The sequence below is a fragment of the Sparus aurata genome, chromosome 22 (genome assembly GCF_900880675.1).
Source record: "Sparus aurata chromosome 22, fSpaAur1.1, whole genome shotgun sequence".
Classification (NCBI taxonomy): Eukaryota; Metazoa; Chordata; class Actinopteri; order Spariformes; family Sparidae; genus Sparus; species Sparus aurata.
This window is the reverse complement of record NC_044208.1, coordinates 28,965,859-28,978,700: the sequence shown is the minus strand read 5'-3', so window position 1 is coordinate 28,978,700 and position 12,842 is coordinate 28,965,859. Positions and strand designations below refer to the sequence as shown.

The window sequence follows — 12,842 nt, the reverse complement described above, 5'->3', positions numbered from 1 at the left end:
CACAGTTTCTGCAAAGCTGCATTTAACACTACAAACTGAACACTAATTTAAAAAACCCCAAATTAAAAACTCAAAGCTCAAATCTCAGACAGCGCACAGTTAATGACAAACAATCAGCGGGGCCTTGAAACCAAACGGACACCCCGCTAAATCAATTGGTCAGACTTTGAGAGACTTTAGATTGAAAACATGCACATTGTTCTGGCAGCCTGCTGTGTAATAAAGTGGGCCTGCGCTGCAAAAAGAACTGAAGATGCAGAGAAGTCCCTGCAGTAGAATCTGGATGAACGAGGCCTCGTGTCTCACGTACCTTCAGCAGCCAGGTGAGCACAGAGTCTCTGTAGGGAACAAACTTGTTCTTGTTCTTCCCGGCTCCCTGTTCAGCCAAGGCCGAGATCACTAAACCCAGAGTGCTGAGAGACCTGGAGGGAGGTGCAGAGAGGAGGAGGACAAGGAGGAGGGAGGACAGGGAGGACAGGGAGGACAGGGAGGACAGGGAGGAGGGAGGACAGGGAGGACAGGGAGGAGGGAGGAGGACAAGGAGGACAAGGAGGACAGGGAGGAGGGAGGAGGGAGGACAGGGAGGACAGGGAGGAGGGAGGAGGGGGAGGACAGGGAGGAGGGGGAGGACAGGGAGGAGGGAGGAGGGAGGACAGGGAGGACAGGAAGGAGGGAGGAGGGAGGACAGGAAGGAGGGAGGAGGACAAGGAGGACAAGGAGGACAGGGAGGAGGGAGGAGGGAGGACAGGGAGGACAGGGAGGAGGGAGGAGGGGGAGGACAGGGAGGAGGGGGAGGACAGGGAGGAGGGAGGAGGGAGGACAGGGAGGACAGGGAGGAGGGAGGAGGGAGGAGGGGGAGGACAGGGAGGAGGGGGAGGACAGGGAGGAGGGAGGAGGGAGGACAGGGAGGACAGGGAGGAGGGAGGAGGGAGGAGGACAGGGAGAGCAGGGAGGAGGGAGGAGGGAGAGGGGAGAAGTTACAGCACAGAAACGTAACAGAGCAACCGATAGACCACAAATCATCGAGGCAGTCTCGGCTTGAAACAGCTTCCTGCCGAGCAGAGAGAGGTCAGCTAACGACACGAGGAAACCAAACAGACCAAAACCACCGACTGCAGTGAGGTCATCATGGACTCGAGTACCACCTGGATGACTGAGGTCTTAAAGTCATTACTGTCCTGTAGAGCTGCAGCTCATTACCAACCAATTACATAAACTCCTCATAATTTCAGTCATTTTTTAAGAAAAAACTTCAAATATTGTATAAATGTTGGTTCCAGCTTCTTAAATGTGAAGATTTTCTGCCTTTCTTTGTCGTTTCTCACAGTAAATGAAGAGTCTTTGGGTTTTAGGACCAAAAGTGGGGACGGACCAATTATCAGTCTGATTGTTGAGCATTTTGACATTAATAAGTGTTTTTTATATAAATTGTAATGCAGCTCTGTTAGTCTGCTCTGGTCTCAGTGTCACAACACGACGATGTCACAGTAATAATCAATTAGCAGTGAATCATTTGAAAATGAAGTGATTTATTGAGCCGCAGAAAAAAATGTAAATGCAGAAGAAAAGTTCCTCCACATCGTAGTTTGAGGAAACTGTAGTTGGTTACATGATGACATCACTGCTTATTCTCCACATTCAGACTAAGATTTGTATTTTTCCTGTCAATGTTTCTCAGAAGACGTCTCCTTTGGCTCTGGGAGGTTGTGTGATGAGCATTTATCTCTATTTTCTGTGAAGGATTGATGGATGCTCTGGTGTTGTGCCATATATTTCATATATTTACTGTCTGTTCACTCACTTGTTGATGTTGCTTCCTTCTTTCAGACGTTCGCCCGCCGCTCCGGTCTTGGCGGCTCGCTCGCTGCCGGCCAGATCCACCAGACTCAGCTTGCTCACCTTCTCGCCGCTCGTCTGGAGCAAAACCACACGACAGAACGCAGATTCATTAAACGTGATGACGTAAAATCTCTTCTGGACGTTGCAGAGAGAAAAACTTTGGGCCAGTTGTAGTTTGAGAAGACTTGCAGATGATTCGTGGATCGTTCTTTGCGTTCATTTGGCGTTTCTGTCCAATCCCTGTTTTTATGTTCGCTCTACGTCTCGTTTTATGTGAAGATGTAAAGAAAAAGCTACAATCCACAATTTCCAGTTGAACACAGGACGCATAACACAGACAAAATGAACATAATTTTATATTTTCATAAATTTTTACCATTTAAATCAATAAATCGCATAATAATCAAGAGTTACGCCGGTTTCATTTAAACAGGAATGTCAATAAATAAACAATTAGACATGGAGATTGATTTGATCCTGTGTGTGTGTGTGTGTGTGTGTGTGTGTGTGTGTGTGTGTGTATGTGTGTGTGTGTGTGTGTGTTACCCCAGACTTCAGGTCCATGAGTGTGTGTGTGTGTGTGTGTGTGTGTGCGTGTGTGTGTGTGTGTTACCCCAGACTTCAGGTCCATGAGTGTGTGTGCGTGTGTGTGTGTGTGTGTGTGTGTGTGAGTGTGTGTGCGTGTGTGTGCGTGTGTGTGTGTGTGTGTGTGTGTGTGTTACCCCAGACTGCAGGTCCATGAGTGTGTGTGTGTGTGTGTGTGTGTGTGTGTGTGTGTGTGTTACCCCAGACTTCAGGTCCATGTGTGTGTGTGTGTGTGTGTGTGTGTGTGTGTGTGTGTGTGTGTGTGTGTGTTACCCCAGACTTCAGGTCCATGAGTGTGTGTGTGAGGATGATGTTGAACACAGCGTGGGATCTGCTGCTCTCTTCGTTCATGTTCGTTGCAGCGACTGTGCGAGATTTATTTCCCTCTGACATCAGAGACTCGACGTCCTGTCACAGACACAAACAAACAAACACTCAGACTTTATTTAATAACTTGTTTTTCTCCTGGCGGCACAACGTGACGGAGGGGAAAAGACAAACAGAAGAGAAATGAGACGGCGTTGCAGTTACCTTATAGTTTGCCACCGCCAGGCGAGACAGGCCGTCCACGTACGGCCCGAACACGCTGTGCTCTCTCACTCGGAGCGCTGCTCGACTTCTACAGAGAGGAGACGGTTATTAATCCTCCGGTTCTGTTCTGTTCAACCCGACTGCAAACATGAGAAGATAAACTAGACGGCTGTGTTGCTCCCTTCCCAAAAAAACACATAAATCACAGCCAGTCTTCAGATCCAGATGTTCAGGTCCAGAGTGAACCAGACTGACTGAACCTGACTCCCTGTTTCAACGTCACCTGGACCCAACAGTTCCTCACCCTTTGGGGTCGAGCAGGTCTCGGACCTTCTCGTTGTAGATCTCCATGTAGGAGACCTCCACGGTGAAGCTCTCTCCCTCCTGCGCCTCCTGCACCGTCCTGCTGAACAGCGAGCTGCAGAGTCGAGGGATCAGACCGGGCTGCTCCGCCGAGCCCATCATGGTGTACGACTTCCCCGAGCCTGCAGACACACGGTCAACGTTTAGGAATAAAAACATCAAGCTGGAAACCAATCAGGCAATATTAAAGAGGGAATATGTGAGTTCACTTCAACACTGTGATCAGAGTTCACTGATAAAAGCTTCTTAAGCTGCACAGACGTCTCATTTAACACAAAATAACAATAAGATGTATAACGTGGTCTTTTATGTACGTGATGCGAGCCGAGAAAGAAAATGAGTGATATAACAGACGAATTCATTCAGTAAATCATTAACACCGCTCATGATTCTGCTACTGCATGTGACTATAAATAAACAGATGTAGCACAACACCTCCTCAGCTCTCACACACATTCAATGAGGATAAATTAGAGTCTCCAGAGTCAGACGGGAGAATAAAAAGCTCCGAGCGGCTGAGATTCAGATGAGTTAGCAGCGTAAAACCAGACACCCTCAATTAAAAACAAATCAAACTGCTTGTTGAGACTTTTTCCAGCAGAAGGTTCATGTTGAGATTCACACTCGGGGTCTTTAAGTGACGGCAGGGCGGCTCGGCGGAGAGCAAAGCTGATCCAAACTCAAGTCAGAAAACACTCGAGTGTGAATATAAAGATACAGATGTTGTCAGAGACGCAGCAGAGACGCTTACAGAGCCCAGTTTAACCACAGGAACCAGTGACTGCAGTGTGCTTAAAGGACAAGTTCACCCTGAAATGAAGATGAGTCTGGTGAAGTGTTGTAGTCCACAGAACAGTTCTGGAGCTTCACAGTGAAACAGAGTTGAAGCAGATGGAGACTTGATTTAAAAAAACACAGAAACAACTGCAAAAATACATAAATAATGATAATAAAATGGCTTCATACAGCTGTTTGTCTCTCAGCAGTGTGATAGTGCATCCACTGTAAAGTTTGGCTATTAGGACCAAGTGCAGCTGAACCGCAAATATGTTGGACTCGTCATCCGGCTTGTGAAGACTCGCCCCGACTGGAAATATCACAACACACCTCAATGACCTTTCCATCGCTCCTGCTTTTAATTACGTATTTAACGTCCTGTTTGGACCTAAAAGGCTTGAAATGCTGCATCACAGCATGTTGACGTGTCACGGCAGGAAAGCTCAGGTGTTCACTTATAACATCACTGAGGTGGAACCGCGAGCATCATGTAGTGAAACTAATAAACCGGTCACTCGTTACGTTACTCAGAATACAGTCATCTTGAAAACACTTTAATGAAAGTGAAACTCTCATCAAAATGCAACCGAGGCTTTTTTATGAATGTATCCGAGTCAAACCTTCATGTAAAAGCATAATTAACGCTCCTAAAGCTTAGTTCCATATAAATGCAGGATAATTTGTTGTTTTGTTGTCATCAGCGAAAAACAATATTGACCTTGAAGTTGAAAAAGGAGCCTCATATAAGAAACAATACTAAAATCAAAAGCAGGTAAAGTCACGTGAGATCTCGTGTGGATAGTTGTTACTGGAAGACAGTAGTTCCACCTTAACTGTCCTCCAGGTTACGTCACATTCTGAGGTCGACACTTCTCCACTGGCAGGACGGCGGCGAGCGGAACAAGCTACTGCTAACATGAGTTGTTCAAAAACCTTCTTTTTAGTAAACTCTGTGTACACAAACAATGTTCTCAATGCTCGTGTTCATGTGTAGAGACCCTGGTGATACTACCAGCAAAGTTTCATGTTGTGTCGAGACTTCTTACTGTTTTAAACAGAGAGATTTTGATGCTATCGTAAAAGTTCCCGTAGCACTCCCATTGAAAATGAGTTTGACCTGAAAACGAAAATACTGTAAATCTTAAAAGTGCCTCTTTCATCGTTATTATACTTTTACATGAAGGTTTGACGCGTATATATTCACAAAAAAAGCCTCGGTTGCATTTTGGAGAGAGTTTCTCTTTAAGCGCTCCAGCTAACAACAATATAGAGCGACTGCTGATATTACCAAGGTCTTTGAATCTCACCTGTCTGTCCGTAAGCAAAGATGCAGGCGTTGTAGCCCATGAAGGCGTTGTCCAGCAGACTCTTCCCCAGGCACTGGAACACCACATCCTGACCTGCACACACATCACAAACACTCCAACATCTCAAAGTACAGACTGAAACTTTAACTCCACTTCAAGATAACTCCAGAGAGACAGAACAGACATATAAGAACACTTCTCTGAGCTTCTGCACATTCAGACTTTGTGTTCTCTCGTTTTCCATCCAAGTCAAGAGTCACAGCCCAGAATAGACTCGGTGGGCATTTAGCTCAGGACCAAAACATCTAACGCAGGCTGCTGAAAGATTTACTGTACACCCCCTTTACACTTCCTTTCTTTGTCTCCATAAATAGTTCAGAATATCAGCAAACAGGCTGTCAGGAGATAAATGAGTCACCGAGTGGTGAAGCTGCACTAAAAACAGAACGCTGGCTGATCAGGAAGAGAAAATGTGTTCACTGTGCTAACCTGCAAACTTGTCCTGCTGGGACTCATCCATGGACCAGAAGCAGTAGTCGTAGGCAAACACCTGAGGAGAAAACACCAGGTACAGGAGCGGTTTCAGTGAGAATGGATATTAAACACAGTGAGTATTCAATCATCACGTGCTACTATGGAAATATTATATTTAAAGAACGAGTAAGAAGAGAAATATGGAACTAAATTTAATCTAACACTCACCTTCGGCTGACTCCTGGAGACACAAGAGAGAAGAGAGACAAATATCTGTTACCAACTGGTGTTCAAATGAAACATGTAAACTAAGATAGCTAGCATGTTAATGTTCTGACCCGTAAGTACGCAGAAACCATCACTACATCATCGCACAAATACTCAAATACCTACATGAGTATTTGGTAGTATTTATCTGACACTTAGATCCAAAGAACATGTGTAGGGAGTGTAAAGCAGATCCCCGAGGCCTCGTCAATATTTACTCAAAGCTGCAAAACTCTCACTTCACGTTCACACCTGGAAGCTTCCCAGGTAGAAGCCATTCCTCTCGGGGAGCGTTACTTCTACAGTTTCCCACCAACGTTTTCCCAGCCTGTCTGCAGACACCGGGAGCATCGACCCTCGTGGTCACATGACTGCTGTTCTAACCTACAGGCCGGTGGTTCTCAGCCGCGGGGTCATAAGCTTGTGTCAGTCAGCTGTTAAACGGCTCAAGGATAAAAAGAAAAACACATAATACATGTGTGTCAAAATGCACACGCTGCAGGTCCAAATCTATGTTGTCAGATACTTATTAGTTTCCTGCCTCTGGGAATCTTCTGGTAATTAATTCAACGAAGCAAACTGAGAGAAGAAAAACCAGTTTGAATCATTAACCAGTTAGAGAGCTCAGTCTGAAGTGGGTTGTGTTCACTGTGTGATACGACGACATACAACATGTTTTATGGTTTTATAACACACTCGATCCTTCATGTCACTGTGCTGCAGATTTACAGAATATCTTACATCGTTCAGGCTGCACAGATACAGGAAGTAGTTTTAAAAGGAGGAGCAGAAATTTCCATGTGATTATTTTATATCAACTATCCACTGAATGCACAGAAAAAGTACAATATTGTGATGTTTTGTCATCTCGTCTCTCTGAATAACATGTCAACGCTGTGACTCCTGTTCCTCCAGACGTGCTCGACGTTCACTCACTGTTCTGTGACAGTTCAGAAAAGTACAGCAAACAACACTGCGGCAGAAAAAACAGCAGAGCCAGCAAATACTGAGACCCTGACACGACTCTGGGTCAAAGACAGTGGGGTACACAGTGAGAGCCTCAAGGATACGGAGTCAACGGTGTTTTTAATCGTATGGAGCTTAAATATCTGTCAAGGTGACTAATCCTCTTTAGCTCCGAGGGAATGAAGCGGGAATGTGACCTTCTCACGTCCCTGATTCACAGGCCCAAAGCTCTGCATTCTCACCAGAACACTTTACAACACAGTCACTGCAGTTTAGGTTCATCCCAGTGCAGCCAGCACCAGTCAGTAAACACATTCCAGCCAGCAAACATCAAATCTAATTATCGGACATATTCTCTTCTCTCTGCTTGCAGCTTCGCGGTGTTCTCCATCACCAGAGCAGCAGTCGTGATGGAGCGAGTTAAAGTCTGCTGTCCGTGCGTTTGTCTTCCTGTCTATGAAACAACAGACTTTCATCATCCTGCTGCTGGTTTATAAAGCACCGACTGGTTTCTGATGTTAATGTTGTGATAGTAAGGAACCAGGTCTCCGGAGAAGCCGCCCTTGAAAGTGTGGCATCATACGTAAAGTCAAACACAAACAGTCTTCGCTCAGGCAGAAATATCAATTTAGGCTTTGAAGAGAAAAGGCCACACACGCGGGTGGGGGTGGGTGGGGGTGGTGTAATGAAACAAGGCCTCCCTATGTGAGACTTGGCATGAAAGAGCAACATTAAGTCCTGTCCTCTCCTGGGCTGGCGAGGACATTCCTGAGATAACTGGCAGAGACTCGCAGCTCCAAGGAGTCAACCAAAGCAGACGGTGGCTCAGCGAGGCCGTGACGCAGCGTACAGGTCCACACAGCCGGACCGATCCGGACTCAGTCGGTCTGATAACACGCAGCCCCTCTGGGCGGATGGTCGGGGATTCTGTGCGCACCATTTCTCAAAGTCAGATTATGAAACAAGAAAATATTTGTGATGCATAAACAGATAAAAACGTGGGGCTCTTATCGGAGCTCGGGTATGAAAGTCGGCTGATAAATATCCTGCAACAATTCAAGGTCTGCTTATAGCATGTGCAGTTAAAAAGAGATCCACGGCTCCACTAATCTGCAGCATCTTGACGCCCCTGCTGTACTCCTGCTCGCAGCCACCGAGGGCGTCGTAGCATTAACAGCCCCCGAGGCTCGTGAAGCAGTTCTGTTAAACCAGTCGGGCTGCGACCTGACTGAGCAGAATCTTCTGTGGAATGACTCGACAACAAACGAGGCTTTTCTGCTGCACTGATAAGCTCATAATGGAGCACGTTATTATTGGGAAACTAATCAAGAGGGCCTTTATACAGAAACTGATGATTTTCAGTAAGAAATCATTGCTGCTGAATCATTTTACTTCTCTTTCTTGTGCTGTTCTGGGATCAGTGATGGAGGGTTGTGTGTCTGTGTTGCACTGAGCCTGTAGAACCTGTTCACACTGAGGCCCACAGGGGAAACATACCACCGCTGGAGCGTGTCAGGGCAGAAGAGACATACACGGATACATCATCACGCAGAGAAATGCATAGGATTGCCTGAAATATGAGACTCTCACTTTCTACAGCGAGAGAGATTCATACTCCAGTGACAGGTGAGGACTGACCTGAGGCGTGTTTACTGAACAAGGCAACCTGAGAATGGGCCCAAACCTCCAGGGAGCTCCTACCTGCGGTTCTGACTCACCGCCCGGCTCACCTGAGGGAGGGAGAGGACTGGACTGTTCTGACAACAGGAGACATGACACATGTTCAGCCTCACTGCACTGAGGTGAACTCTGGCTTCATATCATTAAATAAAACAAAGACAAACTTCCGTTCTCAGATGCATGAAGTGTCATTTATAATCTGACTCATCAAGACTCAGATAAAATAATCTGAGTCTTGAATCTTGGTCCATTGTCCTCCGCTTTGTTCCTTCTCCTTTAAATCCTGGTTTGACTACCTGAGCAAGACTGAGCTGGAACAGACACTCCCTTTGTAAAGAAAGAAACGATGATGCAGGAAGGACGCAGAGGGAGGAGGAACATGGAGGAAGTGGAGTAACAGGAGGAGGATCAGGTGGGGTGAGGTGTAGATTTGGGCTTCTTTCGAGGATTTGGATGTTAACCTGACGGGCTGGTTAGAGTCTAGATAAACTCTTCTGCAGGTAATCTGAGGGAGTGAAATGTGTGGAGCTCCTGTACTGTAATGACTGCATGTCTACACACATGAATGGGGTCAATCATTAACCCGCTACTGCGTAGAAGTGGGATCAGTTCCAGCTTCCAACCTCAGCGGGCTGGATCTGTCTACTGAAACCAGCAATCACAAATTGTAGGAGAACACGAGGAAACCAGTAAAGAGAGTCCTGATTATTAATCCTAGTGTAGTGAATCCTGTGTTGAGTCATACAAGCGCTACGGATAAATTCATAACAGTAACAACGCTCACATGTCAACAGATCCATCAGACCAACACCAACAAGTCCTGAGTCCAGACTGACAGGTACGGGTCACGTAGAAGAAGTCTCAAGCAGCCTTTAACAAGTTGTATATACGTCTCTTGAATTGTCTGACTTCAGTCAAAGTCATGTGACCAAATCTGCCACGATCACCTGAAGATGACTCAGGACCAGAGACAGATTTACCTGGGAGCAACTATTCTGATCTCACACACACCCAAAAATCTGTCAGGTGCTGACAAACATTTCCATCGGTTGCACTGATGCACCTGAGTTATCTTCATGTCTCGTTCTCTGTGCTGTGATTTAGAAGAAAAACCTGTGTGTGCACCTTTACACCTGCAAACCTGTAACAACAGTTTGCATAATGCATTAAGACATGCAATTAAAATGTATTTCTGACCTGGAATCTGTGAATAATTGACTGTGTTTCTGGATGGGATTTTTTTTCTGGGAGAACACAATGAAAACCTGGAGTGGAGTTACTGTGGAGCGTGTTTTTGGATGTTTGGACTGCAGACTTTATTCATCTATAAAAGCTGATTGGTTCACATTAAACAGATGACGACGTGATAAACGAGTGTGTGAGACTGTGTGCAGCTCACCGAGGGTCTCCTTTGTTTGTGTTGGTGATGGCTGGATGCAGAACAGTCTGGCTCCCCTCCATCTCCACCACACATTTTGTCTTTAGTTCTTTCTCTAGATTGGAAGAGAAGTTTATTACGTTAATGAGAAAAGGGACAATAACATACTAACATAAAAAAAAAACAGGCTTTTCTCTTCAGTACAGGACCGCTGACGGGTGAACTGGGCTTACAGTGAAACAGCACGTACGCACTGATCATCATAACTTTCCTCAGTTGTCACTGACACAACTGTCATCACAGGACAACAGGTGGCATACACAGTGTGTGTGTGTGTGTGTGTGTGTGTGTGTGTGTGTGCCAGCTCCTCGTGATCACAACACCAACAGCCCAACATGGAGAGGCAGGAAGTAGTTTTATTAGTGATGATTCATCCAGGACTCGCCTGTGCAAACATTACAACCAGCTCACTGCTCCCTAAGCAGAATATGAGGAAAAGCAGGGTCGCGACTTCTCTTCCTCATTCCAGCCTCGAGGAGAAGCTCTCTGAAGGCGGAGACAGCCCTGACACTTCCTACTGGAGCAGGACTCGTGAGTTCTTCCACACTAAGAGTCAGATTGGAAAGGTTTTCTGAAGGTAAAGGCAGCGTGTCAGCTGGCGCTTCAGTCCTGCTCAGCTGTTCAGTGAAAGTGACTCAAACATGTCACAGTACATTCATTATAGTCCCCGTTCTGTCAGGAAGTGATGTCACCGTTCCTTCCATAATTTACCATTTCCACTCCCACGCCACTTCAGCCAAAACTTTTCCAAAGTGGGGCAAATAGACCTTTTCAGAGCCTGACAGGGAAAACAAACCCTGGAAAACACTGGAATGAAGCCTCTATTGTTTGCTGAAAACTACAAATTAACCCAGACTTCACAGACAGAGCGTTGCAGTGCTGATAAGTCCCTTTGGAGCTGAGCAGAGTTGTAAAAAAGAAACAACAACCTTTGTTTGACTAGTAAAAAACAGACTAATGAGTCGCTGCTTGGTGCAAAACTTGTATCAGTGACTGTCGAAAGGCTTGTGTGACGCTGCACTCACCTCTCCTGTTCATCGGTCGCACACGAACCGCGACCTTCACATTGGAGACATTGAGGCTGTTGTCGTCCATGGTGCCACCTGACCTGCACATAAGCGAACACACACAGGTCAAGACAGTCACCCTCTGTATTGTCATAATAACAATACTAATAATACTTATACTATTAATACTAATACTACTAATAATAATAATTATAACACCTTTAAAAACAGAGCTCACAAACTGATTTGAACAAAAAGCAAGAAGGTAATTTTACTGAATAAGCACCCAACAAACACACAAACACAAGGAAGTCTAGTCTAAGGTGAGTTAAAACAAAAAGGCAGAACACAAAATGTGAAAACATAAAAAATCTAAATGAGTTACAAGTAAAGGAGTGAAAGTAATGAAACAGGCAAAATCACAGAAAAGGAAATGAAAAGAACAGTTACATAAATAAACTATATGTACTTAAAAATGACATGAAAGCTACTTAAAAAATATATGAATTTTGATTAAGAAATTAATCTAAAATAGAATAAGCAGTAAAATGTAATAAAAAGGGGTGTGTCCTATTTGTCAACTTTAGTCATACAATTCGGCGTTGGTTTGGAGTCACTGGTTCTCATGACATAGAAAGTATTGGAAAAAAACTGCTGAATTTTTATTAAAAATATTCATATAAAATAGACCAGGCGGTAAAATGCAATAAAAAGACATGTGTCTTATTTGTCCCATTTAATTATACAATTCGGCGTTAGTTTGGAGTCACTGGGCCACATGACATGGAAGCTATTGTAAAAACTGCTGAATTTTGATTACAAATATTTATGTAACATACAAGGAGCAGTAACATGTAATACAAAGACATGTGATTTATTTGTCCCATTTAATCATACAATTCGGCGTTGGTTCGAAGTCACTGGGCCACATGACATGTTAGCTACTGGAAAGAAATGCTGAATTTCCATAATTAACATTGAAATAAAATAGAAGAAGCGGCAAAGTCCAATAAAAAAGAGCTTCAGATCCCGAATTACACCTGAACGCAACCATGGATTGACACCGCAGATTCATGGCGTGAGAAACAAGTGTCTGTAAATGAGCAGTAAGACTCACAACAACACTCACACTTCAAGACGCGTGAATAAAAACACAGAAACGAGCTAAAAGCGACTAAACATGTTGAGAAAAGCGGAGAACAAACCGTGTGACGGACTGCGCAGGTTGTTCCCCGTCCGACGCTCAGAGGCACCTTCAAGGAACACTCGGCAGCTAGCCCGGGACGCTAACGAGAGCTGGGGAACAGCGAACACACACACGGGTCAAATGTTTTCATACTGACCGCTGATCAACGTGCCTGACCCGGGTACAGCGCCGGGTGACCCCCCGGTGTATACACCCACAAACACTCACGGTACACGGTTCATCCCCCGCCGCTCTGACACCTGTTGCATTTCCTGAAACTTCCCGCAGAGATCGGTCAAGCCATGTCAACCCTGCAGCTCAAGGGATTTACTGCGAGGTTTAGTGAGTTCTCTCCAAGTTGCGCTCAGCTCGGCTCGGCTCGGCTCGGCTCTCGCTTGGACGGTTTGCGAAGGGATCCAGCG

General features: G+C 45.4%; 1 protein-coding gene across 4 annotated transcripts in view; it reads right to left on the bottom strand.

Moving 5' to 3' along the window:
- The window catches only part of LOC115574308 (kinesin-like protein KIF13B), a 38,835-nt gene extending 26,015 nt beyond the window's left edge, over positions 1-12,820 (bottom strand). For all 4 annotated transcript variants that reach the window (XM_030405760.1, XM_030405761.1, XM_030405762.1 and 1 more), the window contains exons 1-12: positions 12,649-12,820; positions 12,440-12,530; positions 11,253-11,335; positions 10,189-10,282; positions 6,105-6,117; positions 5,892-5,952; positions 5,403-5,495; positions 3,260-3,440; positions 2,956-3,043; positions 2,698-2,832; positions 1,802-1,914; positions 311-422 (exon numbers count right to left, since the gene is read on the bottom strand). In XM_030405760.1, coding sequence (XP_030261620.1) covers positions 311-422; positions 1,802-1,914; positions 2,698-2,832; positions 2,956-3,043; positions 3,260-3,440; positions 5,403-5,495; positions 5,892-5,952; positions 6,105-6,117; positions 10,189-10,282; positions 11,253-11,322 — 960 coding nt within the window. In that variant the 5' untranslated portion in view covers positions 11,323-11,335; positions 12,440-12,530; positions 12,649-12,820. The remainder of the gene's footprint in view (positions 1-310; positions 423-1,801; positions 1,915-2,697; positions 2,833-2,955; positions 3,044-3,259; positions 3,441-5,402; positions 5,496-5,891; positions 5,953-6,104; positions 6,118-10,188; positions 10,283-11,252; positions 11,336-12,439; positions 12,531-12,648) is intronic.
- Between the last annotated feature and the right edge of the window lie 22 nt (positions 12,821-12,842).